The sequence below is a fragment of the Neolamprologus multifasciatus genome, chromosome 18, assembly GCF_963576455.1.
Source record: "Neolamprologus multifasciatus chromosome 18, fNeoMul1.2, whole genome shotgun sequence".
In the NCBI taxonomy this organism is placed as follows: Eukaryota; Metazoa; Chordata; class Actinopteri; order Cichliformes; family Cichlidae; genus Neolamprologus; species Neolamprologus multifasciatus.
The window spans coordinates 33,713,814-33,740,508 of record NC_140456.1 but is presented as its reverse complement, the minus strand read 5'-3'; the positions used below and the strand labels follow the sequence as shown (position 1 = coordinate 33,740,508).

General features: G+C 41.7%; 1 protein-coding gene across 10 annotated transcripts in view; it reads right to left on the bottom strand.

The window, feature by feature from the left end:
* The window catches only part of dlgap1a (discs, large (Drosophila) homolog-associated protein 1a), a 196,148-nt gene that overhangs the window by 17,596 nt on the left and 151,857 nt on the right, over nt 1–26,695 (bottom strand). For 9 of the 10 annotated variants that reach the window (XM_085141096.1, XM_085141097.1, XM_085141095.1 and 6 more), the window contains 7 exons: nt 14,017–14,141; nt 11,267–11,392; nt 10,963–11,121; nt 10,552–10,634; nt 8,589–8,634; nt 7,003–7,284; nt 24–156 (listed from right to left, as the gene is read on the bottom strand). In XM_085141096.1, coding sequence (XP_084997222.1) covers nt 24–156; nt 7,003–7,284; nt 8,589–8,634; nt 10,552–10,634; nt 10,963–11,121; nt 11,267–11,392; nt 14,017–14,141 — 954 coding nt within the window. Of the gene's footprint in view, nt 1–23; nt 157–1,901; nt 4,745–4,846; nt 7,285–8,588; nt 8,635–10,551; nt 10,635–10,962; nt 11,122–11,266; nt 11,393–14,016; nt 14,142–26,695 lie in introns of those variants that run through there. The other variant, XR_014870813.1, reaches the window with a different exon arrangement.

Here is a 26,695-nt window from a genome sequence, read left to right as displayed (position 1 = left end):
ACAACACGCACACAAAGACGTACTGTCTTCAGGCAGGTCATTCTCCCGCTGGTCGAGTTCCATCTGTCGACACCAGCCGTCCATGCGGTCGGTTTCAGCCTGCAGCAGCTTCAGAAACCACCGTCCATCTCTCTGGCAAACTGATCTCTGCACCACCTGCCATTTAAATAATGAAACTATCACTACAGAAAACTGTACACTGTACTTTCTACAGGGTTGATAAGTTAGTTGTAATTCACGTTACAATAATTTAGCCTTGGCCATGAGGAAACTCCTGAGACCCAAGCTGCCCCCATCTGTATGTGCACGATAGAGGAAGTGCTGTTTTAATGTGTTATGTTAAATAAATATATAACATATAAAATCAGAGAAAGTGCATTGCACAATAATAATTTCCCACTTGCCCAGTTTGGGGGTCACTCCCCCAAGTGCTAAGATTACCACGGGGACTCCAGTTGCCTTGACCCGCCACATCTTCTCTAGCTTTCCTCTCTGCCCTTGGTATTTGGTAGCGAGCTTCTCAGGATTCTTGATGGCCAACTATCACTATGGCCATCTTCCTCTACTTGTCCACTACCACTATGTCAGATGGCTAACCCATCACCAGTTTGTCCATCCGTATCTAGAAGTCCCACAGGACTCGGTTATTCTCAGCCACCCTGGGGGACGTCTCCCATTCTTGCCTCAGGACTTCCAGGCCATACTCGACACAGATGTTTCTGTATAATATCCAAGCCACGTGGTTATGGTGTTACATGTATGCCTTGCCTGCTAGAATCTTGCCGTTATGTGTTGGATTGTGTCAGGGTCTTTGCACAGCTAGCACCTAGGGTCTTGCCTGGTGTGGCAGACCCCAGCCTCTATGCTTATAGGTTGTTGCTGTTTTACCAGGGTGTCTTTGTCCAGGAATTAGTAGGATATTTTATATCAACCACTTCTACCTGCTGGTGGTACATGCCATGCAGGGACCAGTCCTTCCATGATGATGTTTCTTGCGTTGAGCTTTCCTAGTGGCCTCTTGTGGGATTCCTGGGTACTTGTAGCTGTCCTCGATGACTGCACTGTTGCCTTCTGGTAGTGTAATCTGACTACTTTCCCTCTTTTTGTTACACCCGACTCTACTTCTCCAAGCCGAATGATTGTGTGAATGTCCAGTGTTGTTTCTGTTGATCCTAATGGTGTGTACCTGTAAATCAGTGTGTCATTTGCTGTTGTTTTGATTTGCCAGCTGGTTGCTTGTGGATATTCCAGGCTCCGGTTGCCTTGATGGCCCTGTAATAGAGAGGCTGGAAAGCAGGATTTTAGCTTATCAAAGTACCTTCAAACTTAACCCTGGGTTTTCTGCGAAGGTGGTTCACTTCTCACTCGGGGTAAATTGCCATGGTAACTTATGCTGTGTTTAGAGATTAGAGATCAACAGGTATGAAATAGCTGCCTACTGACCAATCAGTACTTCATAATAAAGAATACATTCACCATTTGTGGAAGCTCTTCTGTGGGGAGAGTAGGACAGTTTAAAAGTAAAAAACATTGATAAACATCAATAATAAATTTAGATTCTTAGCTGTAACCTTTGCCACAACAACAGTCGCCTTGAGGCGTTGTGATTTGGTGTGGTATAAATAAAATTGAATTGAATACTTGATTGTAATCTGCTGTTGAATCTTGCTGGAAACAGAACAAAGACCACAGATTCCTGTTTAATCAAATTAACTTTACTGTGCCTCCTTGATTAGGCTGTGGGAAAGTAAGCTCCATCCATCCATTGTCTTCTGCGCAGGGTGAGATGTGGGGTACACCCTGGATAGCTTGCCAGACTGTCACATAGCCAAGTGACAGTAAGCTTTAATGTTTAAATGGATTCAATTGATGGATTCTTATCTTAATAAAGGTTATCTTAATTCAATTCAATTTTATTTATATAGCGCCAAATCACAACAACAGTCGCCTCAAGGCAGTTTATATTGTAAGGTAGACCCTACAATGATACATACAGAGAAAAACCCAACAATCATATGACCCCCTATGATCAAGCATTTTGGCGACAGTGGGGAGGAAACATTTTATTTTAACAACAAGAAGCATCCAGCAGAGCCCGGCACAGGGAGGGGCGGCCATCTGCCAATCAAGTTTAAAGTTTCAAAACTCGAATTTGCAGCAGTCTCCTTAGATTGAAACAGCACCACTGTTCTTCCTTCTCTCACCCCAACCGGTCTCAGCAGATGGCCCCGCCCCTCCCTGAGCCTGGTTCTGCCGGAGGTTTCTTCCTGTTAAAAGGGAGTTTTTCCTTCCCACTGTCGCCAAAGTGCTGCTCATAGGGGGTCATATGATTGTTGGGTTTTTCTCTGTATCTATGAAGCGCCTTGAGGCGACTTTTGTTGTGATTTGGCGCTTTATAAATAAAATTGAATTGAATTGAATTGAGTCTCAGTCTGAGCCAGAAAATACTGAAGTTTAATAAAAATATTAATTTTATCGATCTGTGTGTTAAATCAACAGATTAAACATGAATAAATTATTCATTCTATTCAATCTAAAAGACTCAAATTAGGCTTAAAACTTCCCTTTTTGATAAAGCATAGAGTTACGGTGCAATGGGTGTAGGCTGCTCAGGGTTTCCCATGATGCACTGAGTATTTCTTCTTTGCTCAACTTTTTTCACTCACTATGTGTTTGCACACAATTCTGTGTTTGATCATTAGTTATTAATCTCTTGCTCTCTTCCACAGCATGTCTTTGTCCTGTCTTCCTCCCCTGATGCCATAGAGAAAGAAAAAGATTTATCAAAGGATCTGTGGGAGAAGATAACTTGAACTTTATAAAACAGGAAAAGGACTTAAAAAGGTATCCAGACAATTGTAGTGTTCAAACTCTAATTAAGAAGTAGAATTATGGTGAAACCAAGCCACGGACAGGTACACCAACAAAAGCTTCAGCCAAAACTGCCAGAAAATTGTTCAGGATGCCAAGAAAAACCCACAAATAACCACAGCGGACATACAGGACTCGCTGAACTTGAAGAACAATGGTCCCCAGAAGAAAACCACAACTGCACTAATGCCCCAAAGCAGCCTATTTACAATATGCTAAATAACTCGGAAGCAAGCCTCATTACCGAGATGGATTACTTACATTGGGGACTTGGGGATGTATGAGCTACACAGGCACAGGGAACCTGTCCAAAATTGATTTCAAGATTAATCCAGCATGATATCAGAAAATACTGGAGGAAAATTTGCACTCCTCAGCCCGCAAGCTGTCAATGGGATGCACATGTACATTCCAACATGACAATAATCCAAAACACAAGACCAAATCCACCTTTAATTTCTTACAGGATAAAAAGTAAATATTCTAGAGCCGCCATCCCAGTCTCCTGATTACAATGTCATTGAGCCACTTTTGGGATATCTCAAACATGCAGGTCATGTTGACAGCCCAAGGATTTACAGGACCTGGAGGCAATTTGCCAAGAAGAATAGACAGCTTTACCATCTGTGAAAATAAAATGCATCATCCACAACGACCACAAAATACTTCAAGCAGTCATTGACGTTAAAGGAGGCAATACACACTATTGAGAAACAGGGTATGTAAACTTTTGATCTGGGTCATTGGGGTAGTTGGGTAGGTTTTTGACAATGGTGTCACCCAACCACTAAACATTAGTGAAAGAAAAGCTTTTGTATTAACATCCGTATTCTCTAGAGCAGGGGTCGGCAACCCCGGGCACGCGTGCCAGCTAAGGGTTAACTGATGGCACGACGATAGCTGGACTGGCCATCGGGCATACCGGTGGCCATTGTTCAGTTGTTTGGTGGTGACTATGGCAGAGCTTCCACAGAGGCCAGCAGGTGGATGAGAGAAAGGGGAGGCAGGAGGAGCAGAGACCCGAGGCGGCCGCCGGTCCGAGTGTCAGGTGAACTGAACTTCAGGTACGAAGTTATGAGCTGCAGTCTATCTGGGTCAGATATAAACCAAGTTTAGGTGGAGTTTATTTTCGTTGTGCTTTTTACAGTCAGTTACAATAACTCGTACTGCTACTAGCTAGCATGACGGAGTTTCTATACAGCTGGGCGGGTGCTATGATGTTACTGATAGTGAACTTTATTTTATTCATAAGGTTAGTTTGTAGAGTTGCCAAATGTTCCGTAAAAAATGGAATCGTCTCGTATTCAGAGAAAACATTACGCATTTCGTGTTGAGCTGAAAAGGAACAGTTTGTCCCGGACTTCAGCTAGAATGAAAAAAGACACAACGCTGGATTTATTCTGTGTCTTTATGCTGCACAGCTGCCTTTTCTTCTCTCATTCTCTCCCTCTCTCTCTCCTGTTGCTAGTTCATTCATGAAACTGAGCAATGATCAGCTGATCGGTATTTCTGACGCAAATCCTGCAAAACCAGATTCAACTTGTAATTGGCTAAAAATAACTTCACCTACCAGTGAGAGGGACGTTGTTAGCTGGTAGTTTTTTCAAGCAGTGCTGAAATTTCCTCATTCCAACACTTCAAAAGCTTCAGCAGCTGTCTGCTCAGCGCAGCATCAGCACCACGGAGATACACGGATACATCCGTAGACTCGAGACAGAATTCACAAAGTGTTTTCGGGGCTTTCAGGTGTTTGGACCAATGTTTTCTTTTCTGATCAAACCAGAAATCTTTAATGAGCAGCTGGATTTGTCTCGCATTAACTGGCTGGACACAGAGGACATCGAAATGCAGCTGATTGAACTGAAAAGCTCGACTCTGTGGGGTCGAAGTTTGCAGAACTACAAAAGTGGCTGGAATCCACAGCTGTGCGTGTTCATGGAGCTGCATGTTCACCTGCTGGACGTCACTACCTGACAGGTTTAACTGTCTTCAGAACATTGCAGAGGCCTTATTGACAGTATTTGGCTCTACATGTCTGTGTGAGCAGACTTTCTCTCACATGAGTCCTCAGGTAGCCTCTGAATGCTGGACACTCGGAGACCAGAGATCACATTAACATGTGTGTCTCTGTATTAACAGACATGCCATATTGGCCCAGTTTATTTTTCTTATCATTGTTGTGAGGAGGCCATAAACAGCATTTGCAGTTTTTGTTGTTCAGTTCATTTGCAGTTATGGATAAAAAGTCTTTTTTTGTTTCAAAATAGCTGATAACTATTCGCTGATAGCTGCCAACATCTGTGAACAAATATAATTCTATAAAGTTGTTCTATATAGTTTGTAACTGTTCATATAGAGCAGGGGTGTCCAAACTTTTTTCACTGAGGGCCACATACATAAAAATATAGGAGGGGCTGGGCCACTTACTAGAAATTAGGTATATAACCTTAACTTTAGTGTATTAAACTTAGAAAAATCACTTACAAGTGGTCGAATATATTATATTGTTGAATATAATTAAAGACAAAACTGCCTTCATCACAGCTTTCCATAAATGGATCTTTATTGATTTATTCAGAAAAAGCTTTGGTAGCTCATTCTCAGAACAGCCTCAGATTTCTTCTTAGACAGAAGATTTACAGCACAGAGAAAAAAAACAATAAAGGGGAAAATGGGACGGGTACATTTCAAGTTTGTTATTTAAGTTATTGGGCTTAGCAACACACCTATTAACGTTCGTTTGAAACCGTTATCAACATTAACAGACTGAACTGGACTTAATAACAGGAGTGCATATAATTTTAGTAAATTATTCTGGTGAGTATCAGCTGCGCTGGGTATGTAAATCGGGACATCCAGCCGCGGTGCTGATCGCCACTCGTGCCAAAAATCCAGACAAATGTCACTTGATCAAGGAGCAAATCTGCATCAGATGAGATCAGCTGACTTTGCGTGTACGTGGGCAGTGCACAGCGGTGTGTACTCTGTGTGTTAACAAGAAAAGCGCATATAAGAAAGTGGTGTGCAAAAGCAGGGTAGTGACAGAACTGATGCGCATTATTGATATTTGAAGCATGTGTACCTGCACATTAACACACGGGTACTGTGGAATATATTTTTTACTCACCTAAAGTGCTCGTCCACTCCCCGCAAAAAAATAGCAGCTGTGCGGTGTCTGTGGCATCACTCTCATCGCATGCGATGGAGTAAAGATCAAAAGCACAGCTTTATCAGACAGTTGCAGTTTAATGTTGGCTGACAAGTCTTCAGCAACTGGATTTCTGGACATGCTGACGTTGTTGACGGGCGCATTATTTCGGTGACTTTAACGAGGCCGTGTTTTATGAGGTCTCCATCTGAAAAAGGCTTGCCATGTCTTGCGATGAGTTGGGCGACCTCATAGCTGGCTATTGTAGCCTTTTCCTGGACCTTTTGAGCACGAAAAAATGACTGTTGCTGACCCCGCAGGAGAGCTACCCTTTGCTTTAATTTCTGCTCTCGCTCAGCACCAGTGTAGGATGCATAGGCCTGATGTTTGGTTTCATAATGACGTCGTACATTATACTCTTTCATAACTGCCATAATTTCAGTGCAGATCAAACAGACACACTTCCCCTTGAATTCTTTGAAGAAATATTCACTCTCCCACCATGTCTGAAATTTTCTGCATTCACTTTCTACCTTTCGCTTCTTTGGTTCTGCCATGTTTAGTAACTAACTTGGGCTAAATTTCTTCTGTGATTGTCCTTTTTGGTGGAGCAACTGCCTCGATCGACAGTAGCTCCCCCTGGTGTTAAAACTAAGAAGTGCAATACACTCAAGCAAAAGTTGAAGTGCGGGCCATATTCGATTCTATTTATAAAATTACTTGCGGGCCAATTAAAAATGGATCGCGGGCCGCAGTTGGCCCGCGGGCCGGAGTTTGGACACCCCTGATATAGAGTGTTATTACATCTATTTCTAATGCAATCATATGGCACACTGACTTCTGAGGGAATTTTAGATGCACTCATCATCAGAAAGGTTGCCGACCCCTGATCTAGAAAACAGGCAAAACTTATGAGCACAACTGTAAAGGTAACGTAAAACTAAAGTTAACCAAATAGTATCACCGAATATTCTCCCACATACCTCCAGTATAGCAGAACTGTTGAAACTGACATCAAGTTGGTCATCTGTTACACTGTCTATCCATGGGTCTGGAGGGGGAAGGATGGATGGGTCAAAGCCCACATCCTCATAGTCATCAGAGGCACAGGCATGGTAGTGGTTCCCTGAGCCCTGGATGCTGACGGTGGAAGTGTTGGCATCGCGGGAATATTGCCGAGAGATGGCACGAGATGACAGTATTTCCATGTCAGTGTCCGGGGAGTTTATAGGTGTGTCTAGTAGGTCTGGCATGTCCAGATCTGCCTGGATGGAATAACGAGTACAGAAATCAGTGGATTTGTGAGCAGTGCAGGTCTGTTATACCTGTTTGCATTTGTTGCTAAATGATGTTCACCTTCATTTAGAGATGAAAAAATAAAAAAATATCAACTGATAGTTCAAACCTGACTTCCTCAGAAACAGATGATGTTTTTTAGTGTAATATGTTTAATGAGTATAACGGATTGGGCCCAAATTTGGTTATTTTATTTGTTTTTTGGCTTTTTTTACTTTACTTTTGAGGAAATATTCAAATGAAAAGACGATTTATACTCGATTAAAACTGCAACCAAATACATTTTAAACCCACTGCAATCTCAAGCCAAAATTGAGCTTTTTAAAGCTCAACATTTGTTCTTAAGTAGCTTTGAGCATCAATAATCAATGTAGCATCATGTGCTATGTCATAGTTTCAATACCAAAACTGCACCAACCGAATGTCTGTCATGTCAACTAACAGAAAAAAGCACTGGTGCCCTCAATAATTAATTATTTTATGACATTTCATCTTAAAAAAAAACAAAACTGCATTTTGGATAAACTTTTAAAGAACGATATCACCATGTGAGTTCGGTGCCTATATTCTTGTTTTAGATTTTGTTGCCAGGCTCATCTTCAAGCTGTGATTGATTGATTGTTTGAAGGTTGAGCGCCTTCAAATATTGCACAAATACAAGAAAGCAGTCCTACATATGTGTTTATTATATGCACTGAAGGAAATGTACTGGTCAAAAATTACTCTGAAATTCCTCACAGTGTTTCTGGAGGGCAAGGTGACGCCATCCTGCAAGTATCCAGAAAGTAAGAAACGAAAGAAAGGGTTTTACTTGGGTGTTCCTCGACTACAAGGACTTCAGACTGTTATCCTTTGAATACTAATAGATATAAAAAGGCTCTCAGAGTGGGTAATCCAGCACAAAAAGTGTAGCATTCATAAAGCTCCATAATTGGCTGCAAGTGAATACTATGCGAATTAAACTGTAAATATATATATTTTCTGATTATAACAGAAATAGTGACAAACAAAAGACATATGTGCCTTTTTTAAATGTAAATATCTCATAAGCTAAGAGGCATCATTGATCTCAAGCAAACTGCCAACTCTTGGCCCATGTTCTGGTTCAGTATAGTATTTCTCATGTTTTTATGATGTTTTGTTAAAATATAGCCAGTGCATTTCTTTTACCTTGCAGCTCTGGTGCAGGTTTTTCGTTTCTCAAAGCGACCAGTGTGTCTCGAGGAAGCTGCAAGCATTATTTTGTATGGGTGCAGTCGGTACCAAAACTTACCTGCACAGCTGCTGTCACACTATTGGAGCGCTGGAACCGACGATACCTGAGCATCAGAGGGGGAAAAAAGAATAAATACTAGAATAAAATTTCTGCCCTCTGCTTTCAGAGAACACATGTCTTCACATACACATCTTTAAAATGTTGTAAGTTTACATTTGCACTAGTCTATTCTTTTTCCATCTAACAATTGCTACTTTTTCGTTTGGAGATTTGAGGTTCCCTGTGACTCTAGGATGCCAGTTTTGAGAAGAGGTGTAAAATGAACGCTACCAGAGGTTATAAAAGATTTTCTAAATGCATTAGTGCCGTCTGAGCTTAACTGTTCAGTGCTCCAATAAAAGAAATAAAAAAAGTTGCAAGTAGCGCAAAATAAGGATGAAGTAGCTGCTTGTAAATTACCGTAATTGTCGGGCTATAAGCCGCTACTTTTTGCACAAGCTTTGAACCCTTTTAGTCAGGTGTGGCTTTTCTATGGATTGTCCATGATTTTTGTGATATTGTAAGACGATTTGTTTTGTTTGTTCCGCTGTTGTACGGCACTACGTTGCCTGGCGGAAGGGTCGGGGTTCAAGAGTGGTATGTTGGTCACATGTCCATCCGCCAGGCAACGTAGTGCCGTACAAGTAGCGCGAAAAACAAACTTCAAAGTAGCGCTACGTGTTCAGCGGGAGGCGTGGATGATGAGCGGCGATAAACTTGCTAAAAGCAAGTTATGCTCAACTCCACTGGTGGAATCTGACAGCGTGGAAAAGTGTGAAAACATCCACGATCACCAACGGATTTCGAAGGGCTGGACTGCTGCATGATGGAGAGGAGGACAGCGCCACGGCCCTTCTGAGGGTGTTCGACTCTGACACTGACAACAAGGATTTGTTTGGTTTTGAAAGTGACAACGAAGGAGAGAAGCTGAGAGTGGAGGACGAAGCCATCCTGAGCCTGTTCGTTTCGACACTGGAGAAGAGGACTTTGGTGGATTTAGTGCGCAGGAAGATGGTGAATGACTGACTTTTCTTCTTGTTAAAGCCGTGTCACTGCACCTGAGCCTAAAAGGTAGTCCGAATCTATTTTTCTGGTGTGCTGTAGGTTATTGTTATGTACTACATTTGTTACTCATTTATGAAGCACAGTACATGTTCGTACTTGTAATTACCGCTACTTGTACATATACCTAAAAAGTTATGCAAATATGTACCCATAACTTGTTTTTCAAAATATTAATAAAAGGGGTGTGTCTCCAAACAGCCATCTCTTTCCTGACAATTCCCTTTGTGCATATTCTCTTACATATGATAAGTCAACATTGAAACACCAGCGGCTTTTAGTCAGGTGCGGCTAATGTATGTACAAAACAGGATTTTCCCCTGATTTTAGCTTGTGCGGCTAATATTCAGGTGCGCTTTGTAGTCCGGGAAATACGGTAGATGCATCATAATCTGGGCTGGCTTATAGTTAGACACTGTCTGTTTTTGCTAAATCAACAGTTAGTTCTCCACCATCGTGACAGAAAAAGTTATGCTTTTCCAAACTGTTTAGATACAGCTGCATGTTTGTATCTTGGTCACATCCAACTGGGAGACCCTGAAGCAGATAACACATGCTACCTCGTAAAGCACATTAAATGGCTACAAATACACAACCCATGTCCACTAGTAGATGGGATGTTAGGATGCTGAAAACCTGGGTTATGAAGGATTCTTCCAGACTCAAAAGACAGAGGATGAATGTATGAAATAACTTGTGTAAGTACTGCTTCCCTTGCTTGCACTCTCAGAGGAAAAGCACACAGAAAAAAACATGCAGGAGAAAACAAAAGAGAACATTTAAAACAGTCAACTGTTTGAAATGTGCTACCAAAGCGTCAAAGAAATGTATAAATGACAAAAGAAGTAGAAAAGACGGCTATTGTGTTATTGTGTTTAGATACATTAGGCTAAATCCAACAAAAGGAAAAAAGTCTCACCCTCTGTCATCTTCCACTTGCACACCTACAGAGGTGAACTTGGAGGGGTCCTCTGGATCCGGAATATCCTCTGGTCCGTCAACCTAGAGGACGCAAAAAGAGCAAAACTAAAAATAATCACAACAATAAGCTAAGGCCCTTCATAAAAATGAACATGCATTTCTTTATGTAAAGGAGACCCAAGACAGATTACAGATTAATAGCAGATCTAGAATTTTGAGAAAAATAGTAACAGTCATCGTAAAAAGGAGGTGAAACAGACCCCTACTTTGTGTGAAGCTTGTTAAATATTCTCTATTCAGCAGGGTAACATGTGGTTCTTAGCAGAAACAAAAACACAGATAAACAAGCTCCACATAATTTATAAGTAACTGAAGCTCAATATTTCGTTGACCGTGATCTCACGTATACCTGGATGCCTATGGAGAGACATTTTCCCTTCCTGAACGCATCTTTCCTATAATCATCCCGGTGGTCTTCAACTACTTGCCCCCTGCTCAGGATTGAGGGGATGGTGGTGTTGACTGTCATGGTGCTATTGTTGACATGCTGACTGGCTGGTCCGTGGACCTATGCAAGAATATTGAGAACACTGTAAATACAATATTCAGTAAGACAATAAAAACACGGTGTATTCTAGCTGAAATTGGAAAATATTTGTGGGTGTTTATTACAACGATGCTTACTGTAAAAACTAAAGCACTAAAGCACTGACCTGAGCATTAGCAGCCTCTATGGCAGCTGTCAAGGCCTTCATGCTGTCGATGCTTTCTGTGGAGTTACTGAGCCCTGATTGGATGGTCATGTCGCCTCTAGGTCCCTCTTCTTCCATGTAGGCATCCTGGTTAGTTTTAGAATACACAGTCATTTTAAGACAAGTTATATCACACACATCCATGAATAAAACCATGAATCAGCTGATGAACATTACCTGATGCTGCTGAAGTGAAGCAGAGTAAAGTTACAGAGGTCTTAATAGAGACACAGCCAAGCGTTTTGCAATTTGGTAGAATTTGTAAAAGTTTAAATTTCTTCGGTATTGAACAGCAGAAATTAGACATTCTTGTTGGTGGTCATTTTGGGGAAAACAGTTCCATACACAACAGTAGACTGGTGCTTAATAAGCAGGCGAATAATGCAGAAAATAGAGATTTGAGATGGTCAACTGTTCTTGAAGTACAAGAAGCTCGTGGTGGAAGCGAAATGGCAAAAGTTTTTAAAAGCGCAGTTTTTATATTCTTTTGTGCTGGTCCAGTGAATTTTGGTCCGAGAGTGACAAAACCTGCAAAATCTGTGAGATGTCGCCCTTTAGCACCCGACGTGCCCGTGTACACGCCGTTGAGTGAACGGGGTGACCGTGCTCTGTGTTTACATCTTTTTAGTGGAATTCGTTACCTGCTCGCATTTGCTGTTTTAGCTGTTTGCCAGTTGTTGAAATAGTTTTGTAAGCTTTAGCCTGAGATTCTGGCGTTTCTGGCAAAATACATTTATATTTAAAAAATTATTCAGGATTTAATGAATTGCTATCGCTTTATTCAAACTAAAATCAATTTGAACCAAGAAAATCCATTTTTTAAACCCACCCCCAATCCTGGTGCCACATGCACTTATGGACATCCTTATGTTCGAACATGGTCTTCGTTATGGACAAACTGCACAGAAGACCAGTAATAAAACACCACCAAGGTTCAGATTAGTTCTCTCACACCACTCCACATCTCGCTGTTGTTGCCCATGTGAGCGTTGAAGTCTCCCAGTAGCACAAGGGAGTCACTCTTGGGGATACTCCCAAGAGCCCAATGTACCCACAAAGGCCAAGTCCAGTCTGGAACAGAGTCCAGCCCCTGTCCAGGAAACTAGTTTCAGAGCCCAAGCCATGTGTTGAGCTGAGCCTGACTATATCTAGCTGGTATCGTTCAACCTCATGCACTAGCACATGCTCCTTTCCCAGCAGTGAGGTGACATTCGATGTACCAATAGCCAGCCTTGATTGTTGGGGATTGGACTGCCAGGGCCTCCTTCATTCCATGAAGTTCATCGACCATCAAATTGTTTATCTGTTATTGGGGCAGGTTCTTAGTATTTTTACCTCTGTGCATCACCACAGTGAATTTTAAACAAGACCCTTAGCTTTAACTCAAGGGATTTACCAAAAGTATTGTATTAACAGATTAGAAACTACATTCCCCTATTTTCAGATACCCGAAAATAATTGGACAAGCGTGTTCAAGTGAGACCTACTCCCTCATTAGTTTATAACCAATTCAGAAGATAAGAGATCTGGAAATGATTGCACTTAATAGCAATCATTTATGTGCAGGGACTCTCAACATGAGGCTCATGCACATAAAGGAGGCCAGAGAGATACCACAAAGTTTAGGAATGTCTAAATCAGGGGTGTCAGATGGTCTGCTGGAACAAGTGTCCAACTCTGTAACCAGGATGACCAGATTAACCAGAAAACATCTAAAAGTGCAGGTCTGTAAAAAATAAAATCTTTAGACAGATGAAACTCGTGAACAACTCATTGATTCAGTTCTGTTTCTACTGGGTCAATTCACAGCAACAGTCGCCTCAAGTCGCCTTCTCTCACCCCAACCGGTCGCAGCAGATGGCCCCGCCCCTCCCTGAGCCTGGTTCTGCTGGAGGTTTCTTCCTGTTAAAAGGGAGTTTTTCCTTCCCACTGTCACCAAAGTGCTGCTCATAGGGGGTCATATGATTGTTGGGTTTTCTCTGTATCTATGAAGCACCTTGAGGCAACTTTTGTTGTGATTTGGCGCTATATAAATAAAATTGAATTGAATTGAATTGAAAGTCATAAGCTAAAGAAGATATCATCTGTCAACCAGGCAATGTTATGACATGAAGATGTATGTCTGCCAGTGGAACTGGATAAATAGTCTATATTGATGAATTATGTGACTGCTGAGCAGGGGTATAGTCAGATTTAGACTAATGGTACAAAACGGATCGGATGATTTTTCACAGTGGAAATTAATAATGACCCTCAAAGCAAAGAAATAGAATATTCTTCAGTGACAAATCAGTCATCTGATCTCAACCAAAGAGGACAAAACTGAAGGCAGACGAGACCCACAACAAGCAACAACTGAAGGTCGCTGCAGAAAGGTCTGGCAGAGCATCTCAAGGAAAAAAATACAGCATATGATGATATCCATGGGATCTAGACTTCAGGGAGTCAATGACCTGAATACCTGAACCATTCAAATATTAAAATTAATTCCTATATGCGTATAAAAACAGTTAATGCAGGTTTTTTCTTTCTTTTTTTACTAAATTCCAAATTATGGACAAAACTGCACAAGACCTAGTGTGAATGCAAGCACTATTACTTAGGAAACAATGAAAGTACGTATGCTTCCTTTATATTGCTATGAATGACACATAAGGATGTAACCACACAAAGAGCAGATTAACATGATGGACTAATTCTTCGTGCAGTACCTGTGCAGACTCTGTGCTGCTCTGGGCTGTAATGGAGATGTATGGCTTGGAGGCTGTGGAGCAGGTTGAAGTTCTGGGTGGCACTGGAGGAGGAGTTTTCTTGTAAGTGGTGATGCAAGATGAAACTAAAGGAACAAGAAAGAAGAAGAGAAAACGGGAAGATGAGGAGACAGGATATGTTATAAATTAGTTTGATATACAAACACTGCACCAGAATGACAAGATTTGAGGTAACTATGCCTACAACCAAAAGTTGTAATTTTACATTTGTACCCAGATACAATACCCACAGAAGACCTATAACTGATCACATTTTCGATACCAGAAAACCTACATAATCTTTAACCTCCTAGGACCTGCGTCCACATATGTGGACATCACATTTTGGGTTATTTAGACCAAAATACTCAATTTTGCTCTACAAGGGCCTGATATCCACTTACGAGGACATTATACTGCTACTGTTCTATCAAAATTTTAAACGAATATCCTCATATGTGGCTCTGATTTTTCATAAAAACAAAAATAAGGTAAAAAAAAAAATCTGGTAATTGTTTGTTTTTACATTCATCAGGTCCCAATCAGGCAAATATCAAAGAGAAATTAAATATGCATGCCGTTTAAGAGTTTGGGTCTTAGGAGGTTAAGGACATAATTTTTTAAATTTCTTTTATTTATTTAATTCTAAAAATGGATGTGGATATATCAAAACTATGACACAATATTAAGCCACATTTTCACAAAAGTGAAAGCTATTTTTTATGATGTTGAAAGGTGCAAGTTCAATAATGCGACGAAAAACTATAATCCTATATACTCGGGAGTAAAAATTAAAAGAAAAATGAAAGAACAAAGCCGGTGTAAAGTAAGGGTACCATTTAATGTGTAGCCAACTGAAAGTGGCTGGGGTAGATGAATATAAAACCTAAGGACATGTTGCGGACTTGTGGACAGGCACTGTTTTTAACATGTGTCCTTATAACTGTGTGAAACAGATTTGTTTAAGTGATGTATAAATAAACCTCTGCTTTATTACACGTTCCACACAATGGATTTAATGTCACAGGTTCAATGCTGGCTGACAAAACAACACAACAAAGTTTTCATGAAAACTTTTTGTAACAGTTTCGCAAGGGTACTGATCTAGAGCTATCAGTTTAGTTTTTAATTAAATATAAATAGTGTGCAGGGAGATATGCATTGTGAATAGGCCTCCAAAATATGTAACTGACCAATAATTATATAATCACAAGGGATAATTAAATGACCAGTCATCTTAAATCAGGTTATGTAAGAGCAACGTTTCCTTAAAAACATGCAGTGGTAAATATTTATGCTTGACACACACTAGGGGAGCTACTGAAACTAGGTTTTAGAACATAGAACACCATTTCATACTGTGTTATACCTATTCTAGTTATAACTGAGAAAATATTGCCTTAGTATATTTTAGCCAGAATTATCAGACTCTTCCATCACAGTAGATGTAAATGGACTGGTTCTTATATAGGAATTCTCTACTCGAAGCGAAGTAGAAGGGCTTTACACAACTTGCCTCTTTTTTCTATGCAAGTGCTTTCTATCTAACATTTGCATGGATTCATACTCCAATAGATGCATCAGTGAGCAACTTGGGGTTAGTATCGTGCCCAAGGCTATTTGGCATGCAAACTGGATTGTCTGTAGAAGACGATCAAACCAACTCCGGTTAGTAGTGACTTGCTCTACCAACTGAGCTACAGCCACCCCAATAAGATCTCACACTTGTAAGTTGGTGGAATAGGTCTTGGAAATAAAAATATAATGATAAAATACAATCAGCTGTAAGTTTAACCAATAGAACAAATAAGAAAATATCATGTATAAAATGATTCTTACTCTTACTGATAGTCTGACCATGGAGGCTAGGTATGTGTGTCTGTATGTGTGTGGGTGTTGTAGTGGCAGATTTCCATACTCTATGTATTGATCACATGTTTGAACAATATCACTTTAGTAATAGTAAAATCACTTTGTCTCAAAGTTATAGATATGTAGGATGTTATCACAAGTGGGCCTTACGCTGATTACTACGGAGCCCCGCAGGGGACATGGGAGAAGAAAAAATGAAGACAGACTTTTGCGAGATCTCGCAAAAGTTTTGCGAGATCTCACAAAACAAACTCGGGATCTCGCAAAACGTTTGCGAGATCTCGCAAACGTTTTAGCCGCATTCTTCGGACGCTGGCTCGAAGCCGACCGGAAGGTTGAGGCACGATGTGCCGGGAAAGCGGTGTTCCTCCCGGCTGTAGTAGGTCTCGACCTCCCGCTAGCTTCGAGCTAACGGGAAGAATGCGGCTAAAACTTTTGCGAGATCCCGAGTTTGTTTTGCGAGATCCCGAGTTAGTTGTGCGAGATCTCGCAAAAGTCCATCTTAATTTTTTTTTCTCCCATGTCCCCTGCGGGGCTCCGTAGATTACACCTTCACAGTGGGGCCACTGTATGTAGGTTAGAGACATCCAGGTGCCACATGTAAGGGAGGTGACGGGTGGTCGTAAAGTTCCCTTTTGGAGGAAGGGTTTGAGGATGAGCTGAACTGGGAGGTATAGAGCTACGTGATGTGCTGTGGAATTTCCTTTGTCTGAGTTTGGTCAGGTCGTATATAAGAGTTCAGGGCGGTGCCCATCTTTAGAGACCTTTTGGTGCGTTACCTGAGTGTTTTCTCATGTTCATGTGAAAATAAGGTACCGTAATGATACATGCAACTGAAGTAAGATTGCATGAACTGAATAAAACATTAAAAGAAGGATATACACATGTGACTGAAAGTTCAAATGTGATGGAATTATTGAAAAGTCATGCTAAGAATAACATGGAAAAGAAGAAGATGTTATACAGTCATTTTAAAGTTTGTTTTAAATTGTGTATGTAGAAAAGTCAGAAAGAGAGAGGATGATAAGTTGTGATATCTTCTGATGTCATCTCAGAAGATGTTACGTCCAGAGAGGGAGGAGAAAGGATGACCTGGTACAAAAGTGTTGTGCAGAAGAAATAAGCTGCTCTTCCCTCTGTTTTCTGTCAGATGAGCAGTTCACATATTTGAATCTAAGAAGTTTATAATTGGAAATTCAAGCAGACACGCCAGAGGGATCAATCGCTACCCAAACTGTACACTGGCAAATAGTTTTTCTATTTTTTGACTTTTTCTCAGTTCATTTTTGCAATGTTAGATTATAGATTCAAGAGTATTTGGATTTCCACTCAGCACTCCCTAGGCTAGACTGTCCATGCTCACCAAGCCTACCTTGGATATCAAGAGACAGATAACTGAAGCTCAGAGGTCACCCAAATTACCAAGGTTGACGTCAGGTGTTGGGGAACCAGGACACACTGGACTAGTGCTGGGCCATATCATACCATTCACGGTAATACCGGTATAATGTTGGGCAACGATAAGAAAATGAAATATCGCAATATGGGTAAAACGTGCATGTGCAGTGCCTTTGTTTTCATACGCACATGGCGGAAAAAGCATGGCGGAGAATGAGAAGGGCGAAAGCGGATCGTTGAATGAAACAGATGAACCAGAACTGGTTTGTAAAAATGCTGCAACTTCACTGGTGTGGAACTGGTTTAGCTTTCGTCCGTCAGATACACAACAAAGCACTATTTTTGGTAGAGCATGCTAGCGGGCCGTCGTTATTACCGTGTTGTTTGGAAAATATGGCACACTTAAACTCAATCCTTTGATTTTTCTGAAAGTCGACAGTGCCCCTTATAATCCCGTGTGCCTTATGTATGAACTCTGGTTGTGTTTACTGACCTCGAAACGATTTTATGTACACGGCGCTCGAAAATCTGTCAAATGTTTCAGTACGACTTTGCTAAGCTACGAAGCCGCACCGCTTGATGGATTGTCGGAGCATTACGGCTATTGTAGGCGGAGCCTCGCGGAGTGATACGTACTGTGCTTCAACATAATGTTACCGTATTGTGTGTGTATAACCTCTTTTTAAGTTTTGTGGATATTATACATGGTTATGCTGAGGATATGTCGGCCAGTTTCCACTGGAAATGCCTTTTGGTTAAACTGTCAGCGAGGAATTTGCATTTGCACTGTTAAATTTTTAAGTTTAATTTTAACTTTAATGCACATAAAAAACAGCTGCTTGTTTAAGTGAAAATACATTGATGTTTTTGTTTTTTTTTGCACTAATAAAGTTGTGGAGTTTGGGGTTGGGTACCAAAGCGACAAGTACGATGGAAGAAGGAGAATTGAGTGTGAGAGAAACTGACCTGAAAGGGAGGATGATTGCAAAGATGGCAATATGGAGCAAGTTACCAAGACTATGTGAAGTACCCTCTGAAGGTCTACTAGAACGTGTGAATGCAGCACTATGGACAATCCCTACTGTGACCATCACCAAAACCAATCAGCTGCTCTATACCACGGCAGCAGTGATCAGTGAGATGCTTGGCTACAAGATGAACCGCCACAGGGAGCAGTACCCTCCATGGAGAAGGAGACTAGAGACCAAGATTAACTAAGATCAGGGTAGCCTGTGGGGAAGTTACCCAACTATCAGAGATGCACTAAGGTGCGATGAAGAAGTACAGCAAGCTGCCCAAACATGAGGCCTTGGAATGTGCCAAGCAATGTCACAGTCTTGGCCAGCTGCTTGAAGAGGTATACCAGAGAGTTAGAAGGCATGGAATAAACCAGTTGTTCTCCACAGAACCATCCAAGGTGTATTCTCAGTGCCAGGGGAACAATATGACAACAACACCACCGAGGCTGGAGATGGAGCAATACTGGAACAGCATATGGGAGAAGCCACTGAGCATTACTCATAATGCTTAGAGGCTGGTGGATCCAAGAGTACACCACAGCAACTTCCCTAAACAGAAATTATCATAGTGGCACACATCCAAGAAAGGGTCTCCAGTTTGAAGAGTTGGACAGCACCAGGCCCTGATTCACGCCTGCTGGCAAAAGAAGCTGACAGCACAAAAGAACCAGCTTTTAATCAACGAGAGACACCCAGAATGGCTGACTGAAGGCCAGACAGTCCTGTTCCCCAAGGATCCCCAGAAGGGACCGGTCCAATCCAACAACTGCCCAATAACCTGCCTCAGGACTGCATGGAAGCTCCTGTCAGGCATCATAGCGGCAAAGATGAACAAACACATGGATCAATACATGAGCGGGGCACAGAAAGGAATTGGCAAGAATACTAGAGGTGCAAAACACCAGCTACTGGTAGGCCGAGCAGTCAGCCAACTCTGCAAGACTAGACTGACCAACCATTGCCACTGCCTGGATTGACTACAGGAAGGCCTATGACTCAATGCCCCACACCTGGATCCTGGAATGCCTAGAACTGTACAAGATCAACAGGACCCTAAGAGCCTTCATCAGGAATACAATGGGGATGTGGCGGACAACACTTGAAACCAACGTCAAGTCTATAGCACAAGTCACCATTAAGTGTGGGATCGACCAAGGAGATGCTCTGTCTCCACTGCTGTTCTGCATAAGCCTGAACCCTCTCAGTGACATCATTGATAAGACTGACTAATGGAGCAGTTTTCAGCCACCTTCTGTACATGGATGACATCAAGCTGTATGCCAAGAGTGATTGAGACATTGATTCATTGATCCACACCACCAGCACATTCCTGACATCCGAATGTCGTTCGGACTGGAGAATTATTTTGAGCAAAAAGTTTAATTTGAGTGAAAAAAATTCATTGAGGTGTGCAAGAAATGTATTTCAGTGTTTGCTATTATCCATATACACACAATAACATGTTGCTCAGTTGTTGGCATTTGCTCTTGCTCAGATCGTAGGCTTCTGTTTATGTTCTACTTGTGATCCATGTGTTCTGTGCCGTTTGTTCTGTTCTTGGTTTAGTTGATAGGTTTGATTATTTCTTTTGTATTTCCATTCGGTTCCTTCTAATTTGTCTCCTCACTGTGTCTTGACGTCTGTTCATGTCAAGCATGTGTGTCTTAATCTCGATTTCAATGTTAGTTATTTCCTGTCTTATATCTCTTGTCCTGTGTGCTTTGGGTTTAGTTCCATTTTCCCCAGTTACATTATCTGCAGGGCTCTAGACTAACTTTTTGACATGGGCGCACCGGTACGCCTAACTTTAAAAATTTAGGCGTACCGGCACAAAAGTTAGGCGCACACTTTTCAACCGCATTGCTTATCACTGCAGTTTTACATGTGCACTTTCTTTGGGGGTGAAGTCCAGATAATATTCATTTCTAAATTATTAACTAACAAACTTGTGCTTAAAGTGCTTTGTCAATATTGTAGAAAATGTTAAACTTCATCATCATCTTGGCCTCCTCTGACAACCTGTTTGCTGCTGTCTGTTGCTGAAAGGCAGTGGGGAGAGGGGTCACTTGGGCATTACATTTATTGCAGCATATAATGTGTTTCCTGGATACACTGTGCTTTTTCAGTATTCAGAGATTGATGGCACCGTGTCAGAGCTGGCTATGAATTTCAGACACATCAGGCCTTAACTTAACAAAAAAGTTATCAATAGTTCTTTTCATCTTTTCTTATTACCCACAGCTACATCCACTTCTCTCAGGCCTAGGCTGCTCACCAGGGCTGGGTATCATCACTGATTTCTATTAGCCATTCAATTCTGGTTCTCAAAGTCCTGATTTGATTCAATTTAGCCTCAGACAGTCAGAAATATTATAATTCTGATAATTTATCAGTACTGATACATGTGAGACTTCATCAGAATTGTGAACATCACAGCAGAGGCCTTTGTGTGAAAGTAACTGAGAATAAAACACAGAAAAACATGAAGGAGATTTTCCTGGTCTGGCTTTTTATAGCAGATAACCTTAAAAATATTCTGCAATTTTGCATAATTTTAAGAAGTTTACATTTCTTCAGTATTGAACAGCAAAAATTAGGCTTTCTTGTCCGAGGTCATTTAAGTGAAAAAAGAAAAAGATAGCGCTGTAAACAACGGTAGACTGGTGGGTAATAAGCAAATGAATAATGCAGAAAACAGATTTGAGACGGGAAACTGAAGTACACAAAGAGAGAGAGAGAGAGAGCTGTGCAGGAAGTGTGATTTTTATCGTGGTGGAAGCAAAACAGCAAAAGTCAGAGGGAATTCATGACGACATTGATCAAATGTGAAGCGTAGTTTGTTGCTTCTTTTGCTGCTGACTCGGCAAATTTTGGTTGGAGAGCAACAAAACCTGCAGCTCAGAATCAGCGCAAAAAAGACGTAAACACAAACACGCATTTGCGACCAAGTTGGTCGCACTCTAGAGCCCTGATCTGTGTTAGCTTCAGCTGTGTTTCCGCCTGTTGCCTATTCCCCGATTATCCTGTGTGTGTATAAATTTTCTTCGTTTTCTATTGCTTTTTGTTGTGTTCTCCATCTTGCTGTGTGCCCTTTGGGTTTTTTGATGACCAGATGAAGCCTCGTAAAACCTTGAAATTTTCTATGACTCCCACCCTGTCACTCATCAAAACCTTTTGTCATTTCAACTATTTGTAACAGCTGTTTTGTTGCGTTGCAATAGTGTCAAGCATGGAAACAATCACTGCCAAGAATAGAGTTAAAAACGCCTTCATTTCATTTTGTGTGGTTCCTTCATTGATTTAATCTATTTTTGATTTAATTTAATTTGGAATTGTTTCAAAATGTCAGAAATTTGCCTTGGTTAAATTGGCAACTCTATTGACATATTTTTTTCAGATAGTCTCAGATGCTTCATACTGTTAGTATGCTAATCAGGTTTATGTCAGAATAAATTTTAACAGCACCAATATACTGGTCTCAGCTGGAGTGCTGTGAGCATGAGCAACAACCTTAAAATAGCAACTTTAATAACAGTGGTCAGGATTATAGCAATACGACTGTCCTCAGTCTGTGTTCTCTTTGAAATTATTGGAAAAGCTTAAAGTATGACCAAGTTAAGTTGTTGCCTTTCTCTGGTTAGTTTTTCATGTGGATTAGTCATTAACTGAAGGCAAAATCTTGAGATTATGCCTTGTAGTTTATAGGTAGTATAAGGAATGTAGTCCTTTTATACATCCTTGTATGTTATTAACAAAAAAACCTTAACATTTCCCGTTGGAGACTGGTAGATTGGATGGAAAATGCAACCAATTTAAAGGAACAAGTTTAAATGTGAAGACATTTTATTTATAATTAATCCTCCAAAATGTCAAATCTTCAACTACATGTTCACATGGTAAAAGTTCTCATGGTCACTGAATTGAAATGAAACCCTTATCACTATCTTCTGCACTTCACTACAGTCGACAATAACTGCTCTTAGAAATCTGTGGTCGAGCTTGAAAAATACATCTTTTATCTCAGTAAGAATTTAACCTGGATAAATAATGCACATAGAAATTGTGCAAAAATAATATTTAACAATAATATTTGATCCTTGGATCAAAAGGAGGGGATTCTGCAACACTAAGTCAAAGAACTGACCAATGAAGGACATAATACACATAGATGATGACCTCTGGGTCTGGATATATTGGTCTTGGGCTAAGAAAACAACACTAGCCTACTATTCGTGTACTTAATTCTCTGCCTTAAGACTTACAACTTTGCTGCAAGCATTCAGGAAAAAAAATGAGAAAATTTGAACTTTTGACCTCATTTTAGGGGATCCAGTTGGCTCTGTTAGCCACTTAAGCCCCACGCCCCGGTACCAGGGGCAAAAAGGAGGAGATCACGTTTAATCGGTTATAACGTGGGGTGAGAAATTTAAGTCCCACGTGTGGTATCCACAGAGACCTCTGAATCTCAGCCAAAATCTCATATAAACCATTTCTACAACCACCAAACACAACGAAAACAAGCCATGATTAAACGAGCAGTTACGTAAATGCGCACAAGTCCACTAAACAAACAAAACCAAACAAGAAATTCTTCAAACTTCATGTAACCAGCTAAAGAAAGGCTATCCTCCAGAGCTATTACTGACTCCAAACACCAAGTTTCACCATGCTCTGACCAAAGTTCAGTGAATGAGCCGCAAAAGAAGACCACAAAAACATAGCTGCGCAAATGCGCTAAGACAGAAATTGGATTACCGTACCGATTTCCTGCGTTATTTTCGCCGGTAGCCGGTAGCCACATGATTATCAGCAGTTACAACGCCTAACTAGCTGCATAAAAAAAGCCTCTTGGAGCAATGGTCCACAGCTGTTTGGTCCAGTATAATTCATACCTATCATCCTTTTATCCATGTTACTTAGGTGTAAAAACAAAAAAGAACAAAAAACAAACAAAATACTAATAGATAGCGCAGTGGTAAGACTACAAGTCTTTTGGGTGGGTCGTGGGTTCAACTCCCAGCTAGCGTCTGTATCCAGTAAGGGTCCCTAGGCCAGATCCTCCATGCTCACCAAGCCTACCTTGGACATGAGTGAGAGACAGAAAAATGAAACCATACTCGCGTGGACGTTGCCCAGATTAACAAGGTCCACGTCACGTGTTGAGGAACCAGGACATACTGATTCAAGATTCAAGATTCTTTATTTGTCACATGCATGGTTATGCAGGTATAACACGCAGTGAAATGTGACCTGATACGCTCCTTGACTGTGTAAAGAAAAAAGAGAGAGACAGACAGAACTTTATATACAGTGAATGAGTATATATAAGGAAGACATTATGTGCTGCAAGTGGGTAAGTTATGTACATTATATAAATAGAAATAAAACAAAATAAAACAATCTGGAAATTTACAGCTTGTGTACATTGCGTGAGGAGGGTGTTAAAGTGTCTTGTGCTATAGTGAGGCCAGAAGGATTCAGGATGATATGAGAATGTGGTAATGAGTCCTGTCTCAGTCACTTAAGGATGATGGGGGGGGGGGGGGGGGGGGGGGGGGGGTGGGGGGGGGGGGGGGGGGGGGGGGGGGGCTGATTGAACACACGAATGGCCTGAGGATAAAAACTCCTCTTGAGCCTCTCTGTTCTTGTTCGGATGGTGCAGAACCTTCTGCCTGATTTCAGAAGCTGGAACAGTTCGTTGCTTGGATGGGACGGGTCCTTCAAAATTTGCATCCTTGACACAGCTGTTTCCATACCAGGATGAGATGTTCTGTGTGAGGATGCTCTCCACAGTGCCTGTATAGAAACTCCTGAGGATCACTGGAGAGACTCTGAACTTCCTCAGTTGTCGTGGGTGGTACAGGCGCTGCCTAGCCTTTTTTGTCTGGACCTGAATGTGGGCAGACCATGTCAGGTCTGAGGAGATGTGGACACTGAGATACTTGAAGGACTGCACACTCTCCACTTGAGCTCCATTAATGATAATGGGCTTGTAGTCTCTGTGCTGACTACTTCTGAAGTCCACCACCAGCTCCTTGGTCTTGCCAACGTTCAGCTGGAAGTGGTTGTCCCGGCACCACGATGCCAGATTCTTCACTTCATCTATGTAGGCCACCTCATCGTTGTTGGAGATGGCGCCCAACACCACTGTGTCATCAGCAAACTTCACAATGGTGTTGGAGCCGTGGGTGGCCACACAGCCTGAAGTGTAGAGGGAGTAGAGCAGTGGCGAGAGGACACACCCCTGTGGCGCTCCCGTGCCAATGGTGATGCTGTTGCAGATGCACCTACCCACCCTCACGACCTGAGTTCTGCCAGTGAGAAAGTCCAACACCCATGCACACAGACGGCTGTTGAGTCCTAGATCCCTCAGCTTTGTGAACAGTCTACCGGGCACTATTGTGTTGAATGCTGAGCTGTAATCAACAAACAGCATTCTCACATAGTTACCCTGTTTCTTGTCCACGTGGCTGAGGGTGGTGTGCAGGACGTGGGCGATGGCATCCTCCGTGGATCTGTTGGGTCAGTAGGCGAACTGGAAGGGATAAGCAGTGTCTGGGATGGAAGAGGAGGTGGTTTTCTTCAACAGCCTCTCGAACACCTTCATAACCACCGAGGTCAGTGCAACTGGCCGGTAGTCATTCAGGCATAAGGGCTTGTTGTTCTTGGGGACAGGGATGATGGTAGATCTCTTGAAGCATGTGGGGATCACAGACTTAGCCAGGGACTCGTTGAAAATCGAAGTGAACACACCTGCTAGCTGGTTAGCAGCAGACGACCGGTGATGCCGTCTGGCCCAGCCGCCTTCCTTGTGCTCACTCTCCTGAGCGCTGCTCGAACGTGCTCTGCAATGCTGATCACCGGTCCCTCTCTGATGATGTCACCGACCTCAGTTGTCAGGCAGTCATTAGAATTATCCACCTGGCTAACCTCAAAACGGGCTGAGAAGTGGGCTACTAGAACAAGAAGGCATACATGGGCAAGAGATGAATATAGGGTGCTGCTGGAATGCTACTACGCAAGTAACCCCAGTGGAAGGGGTTACATGACTAGGATAAGGGACCAATGGAATCTTCGATACCCAGCATCCAGATTGAAGTAGTAGCTCAGTGTTCCAACATTCAGAAAAAAGAACTGCTCTCACTAGAGATTGACGAGGTACAGCACATATGCTATGGTGAGCCAGGACTACAGGTCAGGGGGGAGTCGTCACCATCGTCTCAAGCCCCAAGAATGATTGTTGAGTGTGAGAGGAACTGCCCTTAAAGATAGGATAATGGCAAAGCTTGTAACGGCCAAAGAGGAAGACGGCCGCAGTGATAGACAAAGCGACTTTTCCAGATTACTTACAACCCCCACTGTCTGCATAAAAACAGTGTTATGTAAAAGCATAGGTACCATACCCTCATAACCATCAGTTAAGCAGTATTACACTGCAGAAAGTATTGTGTTGATGCAAAATGCCATAAAAAAGGTAATTAACAATGGAAGAAAGACAGACCATCATACAATCCCGATCAAAAGTTTAAGACCACTAGAAAAATGGCAAAAAATCATATTTTGCATGGTTGGATCTTAAAAAGGTTCCACGTCGAGCTTCAACATGCAACAAGAAGAAATTGGAGTGAGACAAAACATTTTTTGAGCATGCAATTTATTGAAAACAACGCTTAAACTGAAACAGGCTGTTTTGACAAAATGTTTTGTCTCACTCCTATTTCTTTTTGTTGCATGTTGAAGCTTGACTTGGAACTTCGAGCTGCAGGTTTGAAAAGACAAGTTCCAGCAAGAAAGCCATTGGTAAGATGTCAGAATAAGACAAAGAGGCTTTGCTGGGCCATGAAACACTGCTACTGGACTACTGAAGACTGGAAGAAGGTATTATGGACTGATGAATCAAAGTTTAAAATCTTCGGTTCATCATGCAGGATCTTTGTACACCGTCGAGTAGGCGAAAGGAAGGTTTCACACTGTATGGCATCAATTGTCAAACATGGAGAAAGAAGTGTTATGGTGTGGGGATGTTTTATTGGATCCAGGGTTGGTGGCTTGTACAGAGTGAGAGGCACCCTGAACCAAAACAGCTACCACAGCATTCTGCAGCACCATACAGTGTCCTCTGGTGTGCACCTAGTTGGTCAGGGGTTCATATTCAGTGTTGGGGAGTAACGGAATACATGTACCGCCGTTACGTATTTAAAATACAAAATATGAGTAACTGTATTCCGTTACAGTTACCGTTTAAAAAGGTGGTATTTAGAATACAGTTACTTTGTTGAAATAAATGGATTACACGGCGGTACTTCCCTGTTTCATATTGTGGCGGGTCAGGCCTGTTTGGGTTTTGTTTG